We start from the raw sequence: 21,029 nt of genomic DNA, 5'->3' as shown, positions 1-21,029 counted from the left end.
CTGGGTGGTAGGATTATTGTTTTTATTTTATTCTTTATATTTTTCTGTATTTTCTAACATTTTAATAGTAAAAAAAGGCTTTTTTTGTTTTTTTTTCGTTTTTGTTTTTTCTTTAAATTTATTTATTTATTTATTTATTTTTGGCTGTGTTGGGTCTTCGTTTCTGTGCGAGGGCTTTCTCCAGTTGCGGCGAGCGGGGGCCACTCTTCATCGCAGTGCGCGGGCCTCTCACTGTCGCGGCCTCTCTTGTTGCGGAGCACAGGCTCCAGATGCGTAGGCTCAGTAGTTGTGGCTCACGGGCCTAGTTGCTCCGCAGCATGTGGGATCTTCCCAGATCAGGGCTCGAACCCGTGTCCCCTGCATTGGTAGGCAGATTCTCAACCACTGCGCCACCAGGGAAGCCCAAAAAAGGCTTTTTTTATTTTTATTTTTTCAGTAGAAATTTTTAAAAAATCATTGATTTGTTTATTTCTATTTTTGTTTATTTTTTGGCCATGCGGCATGCGGGATCTTAGTTCCCCGACCAGGGATTGAACCCGCACCCCCTGCAGTGGAAGCGCGGAGTCTTAACCACTGGACTGCCAGGGAAGTCCCAAAAAAGACTTTTTTTTTTTAAAGAGAAAAAGAATTCTAAAAAGGATAACTGGAATTTCAAACTTACAAACCATATGAACTCTGGTGGTTATTTACTTTACCAAAGTATTCTTCAAAACCAATTCTTGAAGGGTGACGGTTTGCTCGGCTAGTTGGCCCCTGAGGGAGAGGCAAAGAGAAGAATTCACGTGTGCCAAGCGAGTTCACGTCGAGCAGCTGGAGAGGTGTCTTCGCACCGGCATCTCATTTAACCCTCACAACTGCCCAGTTGCTGAAGATGAGCAATGCCGCTGGAGGTGGCACGGGCGCTAAATGGGATGCGGCCCCGGGTCTCGCCAGGCTCCAGAGCCTGGGCCTCTTATACTGCATGAAGCTCATCCAGCTACTCATAAGAAGCAAACACAGCTCTGAAATTACACGATAAGCAAATGGGAATGCTGGACTCTGTTCTAAAGGTTTATTTGCCAACAACATTTGAGGGAGTGTCGCTATGCATAAAATACACATCTAAACATCTGAAGCATTGGAAACGTGCACCTTGTGACACGTTCTTAGATCCAAACAGCACGGCAGTTCTGTGCGTCCTGTAGGATGAGCTTTATCCTGGCTGACTCTTCCTAGGCCATCAGAGCGTCCACTTACTTCTCCTTCTTGGTGTCCTTGTAGCCCAACATAGGGAATTCCACCTCCATCATTTCTGGAGTCAGCATGATGTCTATACTCTGCTCACAGAGCTCGCTGAGAGGGAATAAAATCGAGAAATATTGTCGTCATTTAAGACTTATGCAATTCCTTCAACATTCCTCCCACCTACTCTTCTGGAATCTACGTTAAGAAAAAGCATAAGGCTGACAGATAGCTTTCTATCAACCCACAGTAGTGGGAATGGTTATTTATAAGCAGAGAATAAAAAGCGGTTCAGAAATGCAGTTACAGAATTCATATTCTCTTCAGGTGCACGTGGAACATTTACCAATATTGACCATATCTTGGACCATAAGGAAAGCATGAATGTTTCAAAAGATTGGAATCATTCAGAGAATGTTCTATGGCCACATGGAATTCGAATAGAAATCAATAGCAAAGAGTAAAAAAATCCACGACTGCTTTAAAAATGAAACAGTATATTTCTAAATAACCTATGGGTGAGAGAAGACATCACAGGGACCGAGGTTATTTTTCTCTTGGGCTCCGCGATCCCCTAGAGCAGGGGTCAGCAAACTTTTCCTGTAAAGGCCTCTGCGGGTCGTAGGGTCTCTTTTACAACTACTCAGCTCTGCTGTTGCAGCATGAAAGGAATCATGGAAAAGTACACAAATGAATGAGTGTGGCTGCATTTCAGTAAAACGGTTTGCAAAAGCAGGCGGCAGGCCAGATTCGGCCGCTTGCGGACCCCTGGCCTCGAGCTTGGCTGTTGGACAGTCACAGCTGGGTCCCTGCACGTGTGGGGTCCAGCTCCACGAAGCAGCGAGAGGGAGGGTGCAGGAGCCCACCCCATCCTGGTCCTGCCCTCGGGAGAAGATCTCACGTCTGCTCCTGTCCCTTTGGCAGAGGCCGAGCGACATGGAGGACGTAACTGCAGGGGAGGCTGGGACCATGAGCCTCCGGTTTCCACGTGGGGAAGAGGGGACAGTTTTTTTGAGAGGCCGTCTCCGCTACACTCAGAGAAATGCTCCCGAGATCGACGGAGGCTTCCAAATTTAGAGTTAGCAAGAGGAACACTCTCCTGACAGCGGTACGTAAACAGAGGCGGGCAGAGCAGCTTTCTGTTGGGTTTAAACACCGTGGAAACCGCACAGAGTCGTTCCGACCCCGTGAGCTTCGCGGAGCAGCTGCTCCGGGCCAGTCCCGCGTGATGCTGGCGCTGTGCAGAGAGCGCCTTCCCGTTAGCGCCTTCCTCATCCCCCGAGAGTGGAAAATAACACGACCTTGTTGTGGGTGAGGGAGGCTTTGGCCTGACGCCCGTTTAGTGCCCAGTAGACGTCGGCCACCCCCTCCTCCTCCTCATCGTCCTGGGTGACAACCCCCGAGAAGCAGGTTCTACTATTCCCATTTCAGAGATGGGGAAACTGAGCCCCAGGGGTCCGCGCATCGGTGCTGAATGGGGGAGGGGTCTGCAGAGCGTCTCCCCCGCTGCTCCCAACGCTGAACCTCAAGGAACCGTGTGTCACCCCCGCCCGCCCGGCCGCAGCGTCCTCAGGAAACGCCCTCGTGCTCTGGGCTTTGAGTGGCGGACACTCCACCTCCCCGTCCACACCTGGGTTCCAAGCTTCAGGCGCTCAAGTATCACACTTGTGTGTGGGCAGGTCTCACAAAAACCGACACACGCCTCGGATATTCAGGACTTCACTCACTGATTATCCACAGGGGAAAATGGTCACGTGGGTACAGCCACAGGCGCGTCAAGGCCGCGTTCCCACGGGATGCTGGGTGCTCGGCAGTAAAATCAAGTTTAAGCAGCCTAGTTTGGGGCTGATAGTTCTCTTTATTTTTTTCCTTTTTTTTTTTGTTTGTTTGTTTTCGCTCTTTCTTTTAAAATTTCCTTTGTTTTTTTCTTTTTTAAAGTTTTTCTTTACCTGGGGGCGCTATATTTCTTTATGCCCCTCCAAATCCCACCCAGCCTTCGAGCACTAACCCAAGTCCACGCGACTCTGCAGCCTTGGAAGCCCACTCAGCACCCCCTGCGCTCGCCCCTCCCCTGAGCGCCTGCAGCATGGAAAGATCAGCCCGTGTGAGACCTTAGACTGTTCTCCACCACGAATCCAGCAGCCTATCTAGTTGGGGGCATGGCTGGGTGTTAGCCGTGTCTCGGCTGGGGTGCAAGCTCGGGCACTGTGTGCTCCTTGGAAATCTCTCATAGCACCGGGGCTATTTCTGGAAAATAGACAACACGAGAGACCAAAAGTAAAAGAGTACCGTTCGATGGTCTCCATTCTGTCTTCTTCTGGTAAGGCGTCAAGAACGGCAGGGACGTCTATAGGAAGCATGGCTAAATTGAAGGAATCACAGCTGTGGAAAAATCACACATTACTAGTCTCGGGGTCTTTACACAATTTCCTAAAGCACTTTTCTTTCCACCACTGGTGTTTTACGCTACCGTTCTGCCCTCCTTCGTTCCTGCAAACCCACTCACGTCTCCCTAGAGGTAAAGGCGGGGCTGCGATAGGTACCAGTCAAACCCAAGAGAACGGGGCCAAAGAAGACACTTCCCAGTGTTACTGTAAATCAACTATACTTCAGTTTTAAAAAAGACATTTCCCAGAGTTTAGAAACAGAACTGTCAAACTTGTGGTGTCTAAACTTACACTATTTCCTGGGGGTCGGGCTGGCGTGGGGCAGTTAGTTCGCTTTTTGTTCTTAATATTTTTTCCCACGTTTATACTCTTCCTTAGCTGTTTATTCAGTTTCAACCCCCTCCCCACCCCCTTATATATTGTTTGGTATCATGATTTTACAGCTTCATATACAAATTACTGGGTGTTGAGGACATTAAAAGAATTGACATGGGGAGAAAAAACATTTTGTTGTTTTTAAAGTCGGCGGCAGACTTCTGTTTCAAGTTGGTGGAGCAAACACTCACCTTTTAAAAAAATTTCCCCTTTTTTTGGTGTCAACTCCTTCTTAACATGCCTCTCAAATGATATTAGAGGAATAAAAACTGAACCCACAACAGCAAAGAGAATAGGAAAAGAGTCACAAATGGATAAACTTTTAAAATAATTTTCTGGAATAAGTTTCTAGAAGCTGAGAGGAGTGTTGTCTCATAGAAGAGAGTGAAGAGTGACCCACGGCAGGAAACTGACCTCCTCGCAGGCTCTAGAAAGGCTGCAGGAGGAGGGTAAGGCAGGCGGCAGGAATGGAAAACCAGGAGGTTAACTGAAGCCTCCTTGGTGTGTGCAGATACGTCGTGGAGATAAGCTTCTTCTCCTTGTTGAATAAGCAAAAATGCTTGTCTATTAAAGTGGTTATAGGTGAAGCCATTCTGAAACTATTTTTGACATTCTATAAAGCTGAGGGGGTGAGTGTGTTAGGAGACCGGGGTTCTCACGCGGAAAGAAGAGACAGACAACTACGGAACGGGGAGAAGCAAGCAGCAACGCCATGAATGTGGACTTGGATTACAAGCACCGGCGTGGGTTCATGATGCCTGAAATGGGTGTAGGTGTGTATATGTGTGCTTATGTGCACATGGACGTGTGCATACGTGTGTAGATGTAGGTGGTCGTGTACTTTTGTATGAATGTGTACATACATGTGTATGTGTGTGCATATATATGTATGCATTTCCCCACGTACACACTCTGGCTTGTCTGCTGAGGAGGCCAAGAGACGACCCCCCCTGCTCCACCCCCAGTAACGATGTGTGCACCAGGAACCCAGATTTTGGTCTCTAATACCATTCCTCACTGAAAAGGGACCTGGCCTCCACCACCCAGAGATCAGTCCTATTTACTGACTTGGTGACAGAGAATGCAGGTTCTAACGGACAATCCCACTGAGACCTCAGAGCGCATGTAGCCGAGAGGAGGGTGGGAGACGGTGGAAGCCTGGACCACTCCCCAGGGGCCAGCGTGGTCTGGAAGACGGAATGGCAACAACCAAGGGTTTTTCATAGACCAAACTTACCTAATTTTAAAATTCTGAGACCATGTCCTGCTTACTTTTCCATGTGTTAATATGTTCCTCTGGAATTGAAAGGGTGGTGGCAGTGGACGGAGGTTGGGTGTTTTGTTTTGCTTTGTTTTGTTTCATGCCTTTCTTGGAAAAGTAAAACGCCGACAACTCTAAGTCAGTTCCTAAGATTCTTCTGGAAATTTCAGTTGTCTGTAAAACCCCAAAGTCTGGGCACCACTGGATTAGATGACTTCTTTGTCGCTGCTTACTCAGATTTCATGGAAGTCACAGAGACTCAGTAAATTCTCTCTGAATTTATTAACAAGCAAAGAACCCAAGTGAGCTGTTTTGATCATTACAAATGCAAAAATGACTTGGAGTGAATAAACATTAACTAAGGATACTGCGTGGTTTAACAATAACTCTCAGGGGCAGAAATACAGGGGAAATAGCAGCTAAGAAATAGGTAATCTATTCAAGAAAAATGACTGCAAAGTTGAAGTATCATTAGCAGATGTATAGGAAGTTTAAAAAAGAATACTATTATAATTCTGTAACTCTTTTAGAAATAAAAACATTATCTAGGGTCTTATATCATAGAAATCCATGATAAAGAAATAAAGAATCCTCTCTTGGTTTTATAATCTGTGGTGCAGTTATGGTTTATTTTGAAACAAATTGGCCAACAGAGCACTTGGGCACAGAAGCTGGAGGTAACAAGTTCTAGTTGGGGAGTTTTCTTGTTTAATTCATGGCTAGTTCAAGCCCAAGGTGACTGCATTCTGAGTGCCTTTTGAAAGAACAGCCTCGGGAGATTTTTCCAAGAACATTGCTTTGGAAAAAAAAAACAGGATTTTTTTTCTTAATTCCTGAGACCGGTGCTTGCCGACAGCTGGTGGACCCCGGCGTGTCCACTGCCCACCGTTGCTCGATTTGCGTATTCAGTCTCGGACGGTACCCACACCCAGCTGTGTTTGGTCTACTGATGACTGTGGTCCATTCGGAAGTGCCCTCACCCCACAGCAAAACGAGGCCGTGTGTCCAGGTGGTGGCGGGTCATCGCCGTATGGTGGCAGCAGAGTTACCGCAAGGTATAGTGGGTGGGGTAGGGCAGAAGTGGGAAGGGTTACTAAGGATGGTGCTAGATGCACCACTTGAGTCCTTACAACTCATGTGGTCTGTGAGGACCCCTTCACCATCCCCATTTCAGAGACGAGGAAATGATTGCTCAACGGGCTTCAGTAATAGGTAACTGTGGCCCAGGGACACAGAGTGGGTGACAGGGCTAGCGGGTTACGAGGCAGGTCTCTCAGACACCAAAGCATTCCTTCTCCCTACAAGGTCACTGTTCCATCCAGCCCTCGATTCTGGAGATTTCAGATTTTAGAAATATGCTAATGTTACCAAACACAATTCGTGTGCCTGACGCACAGCAAGGCCAAGCAACCCGAAACGTCGGAGTCTGGAGCAGAGGAAGGTGCAGGGCCAGCAAGGAGACGACGTGGCTTGTGCCCCCAAACCCCAGAACGGCCCAGTGGTTTTCAGGCAGGTGTTTTTAAAGGCACACTTTGGGGTGAGGGCTGCAGGGTGTGTGACCGTCTCTGTCCGGCTGGTGGGGAGGTACAGACCCCTCCCCATGTCCTCTGCCCTTGCTCCTGTCTGAGGGGTACCCAGATAACAGTGTCTGATGCACATTCCTCAGTTGTCTTACGGATGCCAAAACCCCTGTCAAACGGAAGACGTTAACTACTTGATGACCACGAGCACGTAGCCCCCAGACCTGAGGACTGACGATGAGACACCACCCTGTAGCCTCACCACCAACCAATCGGAGAATTGTGCACGAGCTGATCACACACCCTGCGGCGCCCCTCCATCACCTGGCCTTTAAAAATGCTTCCCTGGAAGCCATCGGGGAGTTGGGGCTTCCTGAGCTTTAACTGTCCCTGACTCTTTGCTTGGCACCTGCAACAAAGGCTGCGCTTGCCTCCGCCACAAGCCGGTGTCCGTAGATTGGCTTTGCTGTGCACAGGCGAGTGGACCCAAGTTTGGTTCAGTAACATGAACTCACAGAAAAGGAACTATATTTTCGAGCCCCTACCATGGGCCACATCTTGGTCCCATGTTAATCTCCAGGCAAAGGGGGGCAGCTGAGAAGCGCTGAGGAAATAACCTGAAGGGAACAGCATGTGGACCAGCCTCGATTCTGCTTCATTCAGGAGGAGCTTTTTGGCTGGCAGTGCGGGAAGAAGTAAAGGTAAGTGTTCCAGGGTCACAAACTGGATTTCAACGACCGCCTCCAATACCTGGGGAGGGGCAGGTGACGGGTAGTACATACGGGGTAGGTGCACTTCGGGGTGCGCCTTCCTACCTCTGCTAAAACGAAAATGTCACGGCTGAGCGGGGTCTTCCCAGCAAGTCCGCCCGGCTTGTGTTCTGCACGAGAGGACTGGGCCCAGAGAGTGGCCGCAGAGCGTGGCCGGGGTCACACAGCTCCGGGAGGCCGTGGGGCCTTCTGGTGACGCGGGGGAGCCGGGACACGCTGGTGGCAGTCGAGGGTGTAAGTCCCTGCTGACCCTGGTTGGTGGCAGTGCTCTGGCAGAGCTGACCACTCCTGGGCCGTGGCAGGGCTCTGCCCCTTGGGGTGGGCCTCACCCTGGATCGAAGGATTTGAACAAAAGGTCACTGCTGATGATCATCATGTTGGGACACTCGTCACATTTGCTCACCAGCGACTCATTTCACTGCGTTTATAAGGACAGTGGACCAAAGAAGCAAACTCCAGGCTCAGGAGCAGGTCACTGACCAGGCCGCGTCTTAAAGAAAAGGCATCCGTCTACTTGTTTGAGGTCTTCGGGCTCTGAAGAGGTGTTAAATGAGCAAATTAGCAAAAATGTGCTCGCTCTAAATTTCCTCCTTCTTTGGTCTAACAGTACTCTCATCTGCCTGCTCCGTCTCTGTGCTGACAGCTGCGGGGCCGCCCGGTGGACGGCCAGGCTGGGGCATGAAGAGAGATGGATGTTTTGGGAGTGGCTATGGAGGGTGTGGACGGCTAATCTTGGCAACTCTGAAATGTTAAAAATGGACCACGACTATTTCGGCTGAATTACATGGATTGGTTGTCTGCTTTTATTGAAGTATGGCCAACTAGCCACCTGTGACATTGACTTTTTTCAAGTATATCTCAAGAGCTACCATATGATCCAGCAATCCCACTCCTGGGCGTGTATCTGAGTAAAACTCTTGTATCCCTATGTTCATAGCAACACTATTTACAATAGCCACGACGTGGAAGCAACCTAAGTGTCCATCGACAGATGAATGGATAAAGAAGATGTGGTATATATATACACAATGGAATATTACTCAGCCATAAGAAGAAACGAAATTGAGTTATTTGTAGTGAGGTGGATGGACCTAGAGTCTGTAATACAGAGTGAAGTAAGTCAGAAAGAGAAAAACAAATACTGTATGCTAACACATATATATAGAATCTAAAAAAAAAAAAAAATGGTTCTGAAGAACCTAGGGGCAGGACAGGAATAAAGATGCAGACGTAGAGAATGGACTTGAGGACATGGGGAGGGGGAAGGGTAAGCTGGGACAAAGTGAGAGGGTGGCGTGGACATATACACACTACCAAATGTAAAGTAGATAGCTAGTGGGAAGCAGCTGCATAGCACAAGGAGATCAGCTCGGTGCTTTCTGACCACCTAGAGGGGTGGGATAGGGAGGGTGGGAGGGAGACGCAAGAGGGAAGAGATGTGGGGATATATGTATATGTATAACTGATTCACTTTGTTATAAAGCAGAAACTAACACACCATTGTAAAGCAGTTATACTCCAATAAAGATGTTAAAAAAAAAAGATGCAGTACATATATACAATGGCATATTACTCAGCCATAAAAAAGAACAAAATAGTGCCATTTGCAGCAACATGGATGGACCTAGAGAATATCATACTAAGTGAAGTAAGTCAGAAAGAAAAAGGCAAATGTCATATGATATCACTTATATGTGGAATCTAAAAAAATGATACTAATGAACTTATTTACAAAACAGAAATAGACTCACAGACATAGAAAGCAAACTTGTGGTTACCAGGGGGGAAAGGGGGTGGAGGAGGTGGGTGGGGATGAATCAGGAGTTTGGGATCAACAGATACACACCACTAATTTATATAAAGTAAACAACAAGGACCTACTGCATAGCACAGGGAACTATATTCGATATATTGTAATAGCCTATAACAGAAGAGAATGTAAAAAAGAATATATGTATATATATACATATATATATATACACACACACATAGAACTGAGTCACTTTGCTGTACATCCGAAACTAACATAACATTGTAAATCAACTATATTTCAGTAAAAGTTAAAAAAAAAAAAGTATATCTCAATTAAGATAAAGTCAAGATATGACTTTATACACACCATCATATTCCTCTGGCTAGCAGACTTCCCTCACGATGCACTACAAGTATGCTCTGACATACTACTGGCAGGTAACTTTTGGGGTTGCAGCCTCTGCGCTCTGCGGGGCACACACGCCTCTGCGAGGCGACGGGGAGCTGGGCTCACCTCTGCGCCATCTCTGTCTGAGAGGTTTCGGGCAGGGTCGAGAGGACCAGGCATTGGAACCTCTTCCAGCTCATCACTCCAGGAATGACATCCTGTAACAGAGCCGGCACAGGGGGACCACGTGTAAAGTTTAGGAAGGACTTCCACTTCATTAAACTCAGTTATTTTTCAATCCAAGTTGAGCTCTAAAATGTATCATTTCATTAAGTTTAGTAGAACTTTTCTGAGGCTAACTGCTCCAGCAACTGCTGCAACTGCTGCAACAGGCATTAAGGCAGGGAGGACGGAGAGGCTCCCGCCCCTGACTTATGAGGCACGGGAGCAACGGTCCTGCTGGTGGAGGACAGGTCTGGCCTTTCCATCCGTTCTGACTACTGTGCATGTGATGCTAACGCAACATTCAGAGGACGGGTCAGTTCATCAGAGGGCTTTCCAGGCAGGGGTAAGCGCGCGCAAATGCGTGGAAAATGCGAGGAGGGTGCTGTCAGGAGAGCACCGAGTGCAGGGCGGGTGACGGGGGTGACAGGAAATGAGGCTGGAGAGGCAGGCTGGCCGTGAAGGGCCTCGTGGGCCAAGCTAATGAGCCTGGAGCTGCTCCCAGGGGCAGCAGGGACCACGGAGGGTTTCCAAACCGGAAAACGACCGGATCGGATTTGTGTGGAAGGAAGGCTTCTCCGGAGGGTGACGGCGCGCTGCTGGGCCCTGGGGTGCGGGACAGGGGGTCACATGGTGTGTGAGGCCGACCGGTGGGAGCCAGGGAGGATCCAGGGGCGGCTGGATGCGGGGCTGGGGGAGAGGGAGGGAGCACGGCCCCCAGGGATCGGCGCTTGAGTCCCAGAACCCGGAGGCAGGAAGGTGATGCGGGAAGAGGTGTGAGGAGGCGCTGGCGGGGCGGGGCTGAGACGCGACCTAAGTTAGGGTTCCAGCCCGAGTGGGAGGTGCCTGGAGGCTGAGGTCAGGCTGGTTATTCGGGGGAAGAAGGAGCTCTCGGGAGCCTCTTCCTCACTGCGCGTTTGTCACATCGCCACCTTGTCCATTAGGACCTTTCTGTCCTTGTTGGGGACCAAACAAAGGCGGGGGGGGGGTCAGGCCACGGGGTTATGGCCGCCACGTGACTGTTTTTCCACGGTTGCAGTGGGGATAAGATGAATATTAGGCATGACCTTCAAGCGAAAAAGAGAGTAAGAATGTTGAAAAGGGGGCACCGTGAAGCCGGGAGCTGGGTACGGGCGGACGGGGGTGACGCTGAGTCCCCACCTGCCGCCCTTCAGGGCTGGGGCATGACAGGGTCCACAGCGCCACGCTTACCGTCCTTGTCCTGCAGCCGTGGCGGCAAAGCCTCTATTCCTCGGTCCCAGCGGTGACCCTCCCTCCTTGTCCCCTGCCCGTCCCCGCAGCCCGGGGCCAGCTCTGCCGCTGAGCCGGGATGGCTTTACCGTGTGATGGAGAAACTGCTTCTGGGTGAGGAGGACGCTGGAGCTGCAGTGGGACTCCTTGGTGAACTTGTACTTGGGGTGGGTGCACAGATGGTAATCGATCGAGGTTTCCGCGTAGGTTAGTGGGTGCTTCACGGCAAATAACCCTGGGCTGGGGTTCTGCGGGAGAGACGGAACACGGGGTCTCTTTTGTGGACCGGTTTCCTCCTCCGCCACAGGACAGGCGTCAGCTAAGGCTCCCTTCGGCGCCCCCGGCCCCGCGCTCTGACCCCACCTCTGTCAGCCCGTCTGGGAAAGAGAAGCAGGAGAGCAGAGGTGGCTTCAGATGGGCAGTGGTCACGGTCATTCACAAATGTCACTTTTCTGGTTGAAGCGCTTCATTACATACCACACGGTTTTACTGAGCTCCCATGGAAACGAGTACAAATGAAATTGCAGCTTAAACAGCTTAAAGTATTTGTTTCTAAATTTGATCAATTAGGGGGATTTATTAAATAAGGAAACTGGTTTTAAAAAGCAATGAGCTTCTGGTTTTGGAAACAAAAGAATAGCTTCTAAAAAGTAACTTTAAAGAGAAGACAAAGGAGAGGGTGGCATGTGATATATCAGGAAACATCAGCGTTTAACACTGTTTTGGTGATGTTTTTAATTCAGGAAGGCTCCATTTGGATGAAGTATCTGGCTTTAAGGGAGTTCCTGTTTTTTACTAATTTTCCAGCAGAACTAACGGAGGCACAGAGCAATTATATCAAAATATACGAAAATGTGGAGCCTTTTAATGCTCCTTCTGGGGCCTGTCCAACAAAAACCCGGCTCTCGTCCCAAACAACATAGCTTTTAGCTCCCTTGGGGTTGTTTAATTGCAGATGTTTAGGAACCACTAAGTTGAGATTCTGTTCTTTTTGTTTGAATAATTTAAAAAAATATTTTTTAAAAAACCCACCGAACTCCACACGACTGACGGGAACCCAGTCTCACCGCCAAGAAACAAATGTCCCCAACAACTTGAAGGCGACATGACAGCACCCAGAGGAGGGCCCGGCTATCGTGGGTGTGATGAAGGCGTCCCGGCCACGAACGCTGGGCCGCCTGTGCTCCGGTCACGCAGGGAGGCTGATTTGCAGCCAGGGCCGCAGAAAAGCTCTTGCACGAACTCATGGATGTAAAGGCAGCAGGCCGGCAGGGAGGCGATGACCCCCGAGGGGGTCAGGAGTGGAGTATCTGTGTGTGCACAGCAGCTCTCCTCCCGTGCCACACGGGATGGGGACATGGACAGAGGTGAAGGCAGACATTGGGTCCCCACCCTGACCCAGGTCGGGGCTGGGGGGCTGGGAGGGAACAAGGGGAAAGGTGGGGCCTGGCGAGACAAAGCCGGGGAGGCTGAGGATGCAGAGGAAGGCGGGTGTGGGTGGGCAAGTGGGGGACACGTCCTGCTGCCGTGCAGGGCCCCTTAAATCCCCCAGCGTGCGAGGACGTGCTGGAAGGAGGAGCAAAGGACAGGAGACAGGGCAAGCACCCAGCCTGAGCCGCCCAGGTGCTCTCGGCACGATTACTTCCCCAGAAACAGGGCAAGGGCCCGAATCTGGAGGCTGCTGAGCCACCCCTGTGGTGACAAAGGACAGTCAGGACAGCCCGTGGGAAGGGATGCCTCAGGGATTCGGGGCAGGATGACAGAGACCCCAGCTGGGCCTGGCCACAGTGTGACCAAGAGGTGGAGTCACCGATGGGGGAGGGGCTGGCAGTCTCATGGGGCCGGGGCGGGGGGCAAAGGTGCGCAGCACCGGGGGGGGGGTGGCACCCGCCATGTGGGCAACTCTCTGGACCTGCCTTGGGTCAAGTGCAGTGGGTGAAATCTTTCTGGAAATGGCCACGCCACCGTCTCTAATAGTTGTCACACCTCACCTCCCCCAGGGTGGCCATCGCTACCAGAGCAGGAGGTCTGAGTTGTCAGCCGGTGACTACTTTAATTTTAATTTCCCTCAGGCCACTGCGTGCACATGGGAGCGGCTCACCCGGGCTGGAAGGATTCGTGGTGCAAAGCCAGGGGGCTCGTGCGGGCGCCTCCTGCCCCAGGCTCGGGTCTGGGTTTGTGCCTGGGATGGTCACTAACCCTAAACGTCGTGCTGCTTCTTCCGTCTCTGGACTCCCGGCCTCACAGCACCTGCTGACGCATTGCCAGGTGAGGTAAGGCTCTTGCTCATGTACACAAAGGCTCCTTCCGGACTTTGAAAATCACACGGTTATTGCTAGTTTTGCTGCGACTTGAAATGATGCACTGATCCACCTATTTCCTGTTTCATCATCTTTGGTTGAGTATTTCAACTCCCCCTCAGGTGAAATGAAGGCATTCCCACTCCCATGCTTTCTTGTTCCTTTCTTCCTCTCTTCCACAATTTTACTTTTGTATTATTGAGATCGTCAACATCTGCATTCTGGAACCACACCAAGACCTGTATGCTTCGTTCATAAGTTGTCTCTGAAAGCTGGAAACTAGTAAACAGCATTTATTTTGTCTTAACTGTGTAAGTATGTCCCTCTGCCAGGCCAAGCAGAGGCCTGGATTATAGCTTTTTGGTGAAGGTTCACTATCACGACCTCTGGGTCAGTGACAGAGGGAAGTTCTAGTGTCAAGGCCAGATGGATTCTATTTTTCAATTTTCCATCAAGTCTTAAAAATCATGCCAGATTTCAGTTTGGCTTCCTATTGGGAACATACATCGATTGTTAGTTGACTCTCCCCCCTGGAGTTTATAAGGGCCTTGCGTTTCGCTTTAGTAACGCGCCTCTATAAAACCCGCCAGCGCTTCCATGGCCTCAGCTGCACCGTCGGTGCGTGGAGGCCACCCTGCCCCAGGGTCTCCTCCCCAGAGCCCTCTACCCCATCTCCTGCAGACAGCGCACAGATGTCACCCCAAGGCTCCACTGCAATGCTCTACTCGTTGCGACCAGCATTGCTTGCCTTTTATTTTTGTTTCTTTTCTTAGGCTTTCCGAATTCTTTCTTTTATAGCCATACTGATGTATAAGTGATATGCAATAAACTGCCCATGTGAAAAGTATGTAATTTGGTAAATGTTGATGTATGTTACATCTGCAAAACCGGTCTCTGGACCAGCTTTCTCACTTGCAGAGTGGTGAGGGGTGGTAGAGGGTGGGTCTGGGGGAGACTGTGAGGACCCCGGGGTTTTGCAGGGATACCCTCCTCAGGAAAGCCCCTTACCCACTGCCAGCCCAGCAGCCGGGACCCCCTTTTACATATTGCCCTTCTATGTAAAATTCCAGCTGGTGGTAGGGTGCTGGTGCTAAGTGAAGTCTGAAATCACTGAGTTAGATGTCCCGTGAGGCCATCCCAGCCCTGACGCTATGTCTCTGAGGGACAGCCCCCCCCCCCGCCCCCAATGAGACTACCAGAGCACGCCCCACAGTGGCCAAAACACAAGCCTCACAGCTCCCTGGGGGAGAGCAGCAGAGCTCAGAGGAGGGGCCCCGAGGCAGCCAGCCAGGAGACGGGCAGGCGTCTGTCCCAGCTCTGCCCTTGGGCGTGACCACCAGCATCTCTGCCCTGTCGGAGATTCAGAGGCTCACGTGCAGATTCTCCCAGAGGAGACTCTCTCAGGTAGTGTCTGAGGACCTTCCTCATCCTGCGTGTGTGTGTGTACGTGTGTGTGTGCGTGTCCTTACAAAACAGACCGTAACTAGGGCAACTACTGCGGCATTTCACCGACGATTCTGTTCTTACATAGGACCTCCTCAGATTTCCTGTCTGGCCTTCAGTCACTTAGGGCTTGGGTGCCTAGAAGTAGAAGGGGGAAAGGGGATGCCCGAGGGCAGGTGACAGGAGGACACACGCAGGGGAGGGGGAAGAACCGGCTGGACCCCACATCGTTGGGAGACTGGACTCAATTTGGTAGAAGACAGGGACTCAGGCGTCAGTGTGGCAGGGACACGGTGCCCGAAGATGGGATAAAGAATCAACTAAGCGCTGCGGGACGGGGCTGGGGTGACTTTACTTTTTTTCTGTTGTATTTTCTTCTTAAAATATATATACATATATACTACCTTTAAAAATTGTGAATCACTGTATTGTACACCTGTAATTTACATAATATTGCACAGCAACTATACTTAAAAGAAACACAAAAATACACATGTGCATATTATAGATAATTAGAAAAGATCATAAAGCTATTGTCATAAAAAAATAAATGCTGGAGTTGTTAAAAGACAAAAACATTGATATCCTCCAAATGATAAAGGCTGGCCAGCAATTTCAAAGGTGAGATGTGGTTTAACCCTTGAAATTCCAAAGAGAGAAAAATATTCCCAATTAATTAGTGCTTCTGTCTTTTTTTTTTTTAATATTTTAATTAATTAATTAATTTATTTATTTATTTTTGGCTGTGTTGGGTCTTCGTTTCTGTGCGAGGGCTTTCTACAGTTGTGGCAAGCGGGGGCCACTCTTCATCGCGGTGCACGGGCCTCTCACTATCGCGGCCTCTCTTGTTGCAGAGCACAGACTCCAGATGCGCAGGCTCAGTAGTTGTGGCTCACGGGCCTAGTTGCTCTGCGGCATGTGGGATCTTCCCAGACCAGGGCTCGAACCCGTGTCCCCTGCATTGGCAGGCAGATTCTCAACCACGGCGCCACCAGGGAAGCCCCTGTCTTCTTTTTCTCAATTTTTTAAAAAAAAACTGAAGTATAGTTGATGTACAATATTGTGTCAGTTTCAGGTGTACAGCAAAGTGATTCAGTTATATATATATATATATTTTTCCAGATTCTTTTCCCCTATAGGTTATTACAAGATCGTGAGTACATTTCCCTGTGCTACACAGTCAGTCCTTGCTGCTTATCCTTTTTACGTGCAGTAGTGTGTGTCTGCTAATCCCACACCCCTAGTTTACCCCTCCCCCCTTTCCCCTTTGGTAACCAAAAATAAGATTTGTTTTCTATTTGTTATGAAGTAACTGCTGGATGAAGGGACAGGGAACAATGACTTCTGCTGATGTCACTTACAAAGATATAAAGCGGGTCGTACTCCGGAGCCCGGGCCAAGGCCTCAGGGAGTCTTATGCTCAGGACGGAGGTCTCGCCGGGGAGCTGGGGTGCCGAGTCCTGCTTGGGCAGGGCTGTGACAGCGGTGGCTTCGTCCTGGGCCAGGACCAAGGACTGTGCGTTAGTCCACGCGCCAGGGCGGCGGGAAGGTGGGGCGGTGCCCGAGGGTGGGGACCCGTTACCTCAGCTCCTGGCTTCAGGGCCCGGGCAAGCTTCTGAGGCCAGTAGCTGGTGGAGGACATCTGCACAGAGACCGGCTGGTACCTCTTGATCTGGTACAGCTGAGGGACCTGGGGGAGAGAAGGCAGGCGCTCGAAGTGCTTGGGAGGCACTTCCCAGCCGCCTGGGGGCAGAAGGAAAACGAGCGCCGCGCTTAACCAGCAGCTGTGTCAGCGCGGGCCCTGTTCCGCGTCCCAGCACACAGCGGTGTTCACGGTTCCTCGCCCCTGTCTTAGGGCTTAACTCTGCAATACACTGAACACTGGTTTGTCAGTTTAAAACATGCATATTTTACAAGGACCTACTGGACAGCACGGGGAATTATACTCAATATTTTATAATAACCTAAAAGGGAAAAGGATCTGAAAAAGAATATACATACGTGTGTGTGTATAACTGAATCACTGTGCTGTATGCCTGAAACTAACAAGATATTGGGATTCGACTATACTTCAATTAAAAAAAAGAAAAGAAAGAAAAGAAAAAAGAAATAAAGCATGCATATTTTCAAAAACAGAAGTGGTCATACACAAAGGCTGACTCACTTTTGTTCACTTGTGTCTTTTCTTCAAGTTTCTAACATATGTAGTTCAGACAGCTTCAGATATGCACACTATATGGTATACCCACAGAATAAAGATCCTGGTTTCCATAAGCCACATTAGGAAAAGAGAATCTGCTACACCTCGCCCATCGCATAAAATAACAGCAGAGAAATACACACAGTAGGCTACGCGGTACAGTCCGTCATAGAACAAAACTAATAAAAATAGCACAATTCAAATTCAAGAATATTCTGTTCACTTCATAAGAAACCCAATTAACAAAACCACATGACAGGTCTAACCTGCAGATTGAAGAAGGAATAGGTCTGCTTGATTTGAATTTCTGAAGGTTTAATTGGAACAGGTCCAAGGCCATCAGGAGCCTAAAATGTGAAAATTCAAAAAAGTGACACGTGATCATCACAGAGCGAGAGCAGCTATGCTTCTATTTCTCTACATTTTGCACGTTACACGAAGAGCCCCTCCCTCTAAGTGACCCTTCCCGTGACCACAGCTGCTGCTTCCCACGAGTGGCTTGGAGGCAGCGTGGGCCCCCGTCCCCCTTGTCTCTTAGGATGTGATTCTCAGGACGGCATCTGAGGCCTCTGTCAACGGATGCAGCCTAACTTCTCCTCTGCCCACTGCAGCTGCTTCCCTTCCACGGATGCTAATCCCGAAGCACCACCTCACAGACGTCCTGCACGCGGATCTGCTGCATCACCCAGAGCCTGCAACAGCGCCCCACCTGTGACAGGCCCTCAGTAAATACTACGTCTCACCGAGCTGAGACACCGTCGTTAGACTGATACGATGCAGTGCGAATGTGCCACCAATTATAAGACATTTCCCAATCTCAAAGGTGCTGTATATTTTAAAACATGATCTTAGAAGAGGTGAAATACAGTACTTCCGGAATGAATTACAGAATTCTCTACGGACAGGAATGCTGAGCATTGTGTTTTTCATCAACCCTGAGCAGCACAGAAGTTCCTGCAGCACTAACTCAAGTACCAAGTGAAATGATAAGCTTTGAATTATTAGAAAAAAAAAAGAAAAAAGCCGGGCTCCACAGCACAGGGATAACCTCTTTCCATCCCCATCACTCTTTCCACCCAGTAATTATTGAGTATCAGATAATTCTTAGTGCTTGAAAATCTCAGATTTATCATTTCCTAGGAACTAAATACTCTCATCTTTTAAGTCATTTGATTTTCTAATGCGGAAAACACATGGAATTTCTAAAGTCAGTCCTGTAATTCTTGAGTAGATTAACCTGCAAGGCTTAACACATTTTACAGGATGCGAATGGCAAGTTCATTCTTTGAAACCAAAAAACTGTTTTGCTTGTGCCCTTTCACTATCGATTAAAACACACTTTTTATTGCTAACTACGTGAACTTGGGGAACTCGGGCAACATTTCATCACTGGCTCTGTGACCTTGTGTCCCAGGCTCCTTCTCAGCTGTAAGAGGATAAACCTACCATGTAGACTTGTTGAAGGTTAAATGAATTGACAGAACTGAAGCGCTTAAGAAACTGCCTGACTCGTGGTCTAGCCACGATCTGAATTATGATGATGCATCATTTGGCTAACTGTCACACTTCTTGCCACCGAGAGGGAGAGAGGGATGGACCTGTGGGTCCGAGGTTGGCCTCTTAGAGGCTGTGGCCGCCCGTCCCTGGCCCCCGCAGATCCCACGCAGGGCTCGGCGGCCTCCAGGCTGGGCAGGGCCTGAGCACGGGCATCCCGGGGGCCAGGCAGGGGGCAGCAGGGGCCACTCGGTTTCCCGTTCACCACAATAACCTGGACGCAGGTCTGCCTTGGGAGCCCCTCAGGCGGCAGCGCAGGGGCAGACACAGGGCGGGGCTCCCATCGGCACCTGCCTGCGACCCTGATGGCGCCTGGGCCACCGCAGCCCTGCACACCCACCAGCTCGTTGGAGCCCTGGGGGGCGCTGTAGGCCGGGAAGGCGAAGGGCAGCACTTGCTGGGGTGACACAGAGAAGCAGCTGCAGTAATCGTCCTGACTGACCCGCGCCCGAAGGTGTCTGGAGGAATTCTCGTCTGCGGGTGAAAAACAAAACAGCGCTTTGGGAGAATCGTAAGGTATTTGTGCGAAACCACCGTCTCTGGTTGTGTGCGTGTGTGCGTTTGCCACACACCAGTTACTGGGTCCTCGGCACACGCCATTTCAGAAAGAACGTGTGTGCGTACGTATGTATGTGTGTAGTCTCGTTTTTAGTTTCTCTTTTGTTCTTTATCTCAACCCCTTCTCCAATTTTTAAAAAATTTTGTTTTTACTTCCAAAAAACTATAATTCGTAGTGAACGTCTCTCTGATGAATATTCTTTGCCCTTGTCAGCAAAGAAAAAGATCAAATTAAAGAAGCATGTAAAGACATTTTACAGGTGTCCATATGTAACTCACAGGTAAATTTTACAATGTTTTTTAAGAGTTTCTTTATTAGAAATGTCAGCATCAGAGATAAAATAATATAGGAGGAAAAAGGATAATTAAAATGTAATAAAATGTCCTATGTTCATAGCAGCAATATTCACAATAGCCAAGACATGGAAGCAACCTAAATGTCCATCGACAGAAGAATGGATAAAGAAGATGTGGTACATATATACAATGGAATATTACTCGGCCATAAAAAAGAATGAAAGAATGCAATTTGTAGCAACATGGATGGACCTAGAGATGATCATACTAAGTGAAGTAAGTCAGAAAAAGAAAGACAAATATCATATGGTATCACTTATATGTGGAATCTGAAATATGACACAAATGAACGTATCTACAAAACAGAAACAGACTCACAGACACAGAGAACAGACTTGCGGTTGCCAAGGGGTGGGGGATGGGGGAGGAAAGGACTGGGAGTTTGGGGTTAGCAGATGCAAACTAGTATATATAGGATGGCTAAACAACAAGGACCTACTGTATAGCACAGGGAACTACATTCAATATCCTGTGATAAACGATCATGGAAAAGAATATGAATATATGTGTATAACTGACTGAATCACTGTGATGTACAGCAGAAATTAACGCAACACTGTAAATCAACTATACTTCAATACAGTTTTTTTACATCCAGTATATGTGATTTATGAAACCACGTGTTTGTACCCAGCGAACTTCCTGCTGCTCAGGGTACGTGTGGATGGCAGTACAGCTGTTCGCAGCCGGCTCTACCTCGTGCCATGGACTGTCTTCCGTGCGCGGACCTTTTCACGACGGCGTCTCTGTGCATGTTACGGATCGCACTCAGCGTGCTCAGCAAGCGGCGATGAATCATGACCTGGAATTAGAAAGAAGAACGATTTCACACTGTTCATCGGTGCTCACTTTGGCATCCAGTTTAGCTCAATTTCCTCAACCACAGCCAGGGGCTGAGGCCACCGATCTACGTGGGATTCCCAGGGAGGAGGGTCACAGCGCCCTGGACAAGGCCACGGGCATCGAGGTCTGGGCAGTGCGGACCCGCCTGAACGCAAACAGAGACCCGGTTGTCGTCGGGCCTTGACCCTCCCAGTTTATGAGCCCCCGTTTTCTCGTATATCCAGAGGGGAAAGAGTGGCTAGTTCTACGGTCTTTCTTCTCGGTACATCTGAGTTGTGACACTGCTGCCATGTTATTTTCAGAGCTGAAGGACAAACTAAGCGGACAATTCCACAGACGTCGGGCAGTGGGCTGGGCGGCGCTGGCTGCACACCCCACGCTCTGCGTCCAGAGCAGGCGCGGCTGGAGGTGAGCGCTCCCTGCGCCCAGAGCTGCGGCCGCTCCTTTCACGGTTCCCACTCCTTCCCATATCTGCCCACGGACCTGCCACTTATCCGATACGATGAGGCGGCCGCCCCGTACACAGTCCTGTTCAGGTACCGCAGACACAGTGGGGAGCGGACAAGGGTCCAGCCCGCACAGAGCTGACGTCCTCTACGTGCGCGTGTGTGGCGTGGGACGGCAGGA

General features: G+C 49.5%; 1 protein-coding gene across 1 annotated transcript in view; it reads right to left on the bottom strand.

Moving 5' to 3' along the window:
• Positions 1-935: 935 nt before the first annotated feature.
• Positions 936-21,029, bottom strand: part of CFAP221 (cilia and flagella associated protein 221) — a 79,183-nt gene continuing 59,089 nt past the window's right edge. Inside the window, exons 15-23 of the mRNA XM_036856971.1 lie at positions 20,256-20,361; positions 18,985-19,118; positions 17,357-17,437; positions 16,473-16,580; positions 16,252-16,386; positions 11,237-11,395; positions 9,801-9,892; positions 3,511-3,603; positions 936-1,332 (exon numbers count right to left, since the gene is read on the bottom strand). Of these exons, the coding sequence (XP_036712866.1) occupies positions 1,233-1,332; positions 3,511-3,603; positions 9,801-9,892; positions 11,237-11,395; positions 16,252-16,386; positions 16,473-16,580; positions 17,357-17,437; positions 18,985-19,118; positions 20,256-20,361 (1,008 nt within the window). The 3' untranslated portion in view covers positions 936-1,232. The remainder of the gene's footprint in view (positions 1,333-3,510; positions 3,604-9,800; positions 9,893-11,236; positions 11,396-16,251; positions 16,387-16,472; positions 16,581-17,356; positions 17,438-18,984; positions 19,119-20,255; positions 20,362-21,029) is intronic.

The sequence above is a fragment of the Balaenoptera musculus genome, chromosome 7 (assembly GCF_009873245.2).
Source record: "Balaenoptera musculus isolate JJ_BM4_2016_0621 chromosome 7, mBalMus1.pri.v3, whole genome shotgun sequence".
Classification (NCBI taxonomy): Eukaryota; Metazoa; Chordata; class Mammalia; order Artiodactyla; family Balaenopteridae; genus Balaenoptera; species Balaenoptera musculus.
This window is presented reverse-complemented; position numbering and strand designations above follow the sequence as displayed.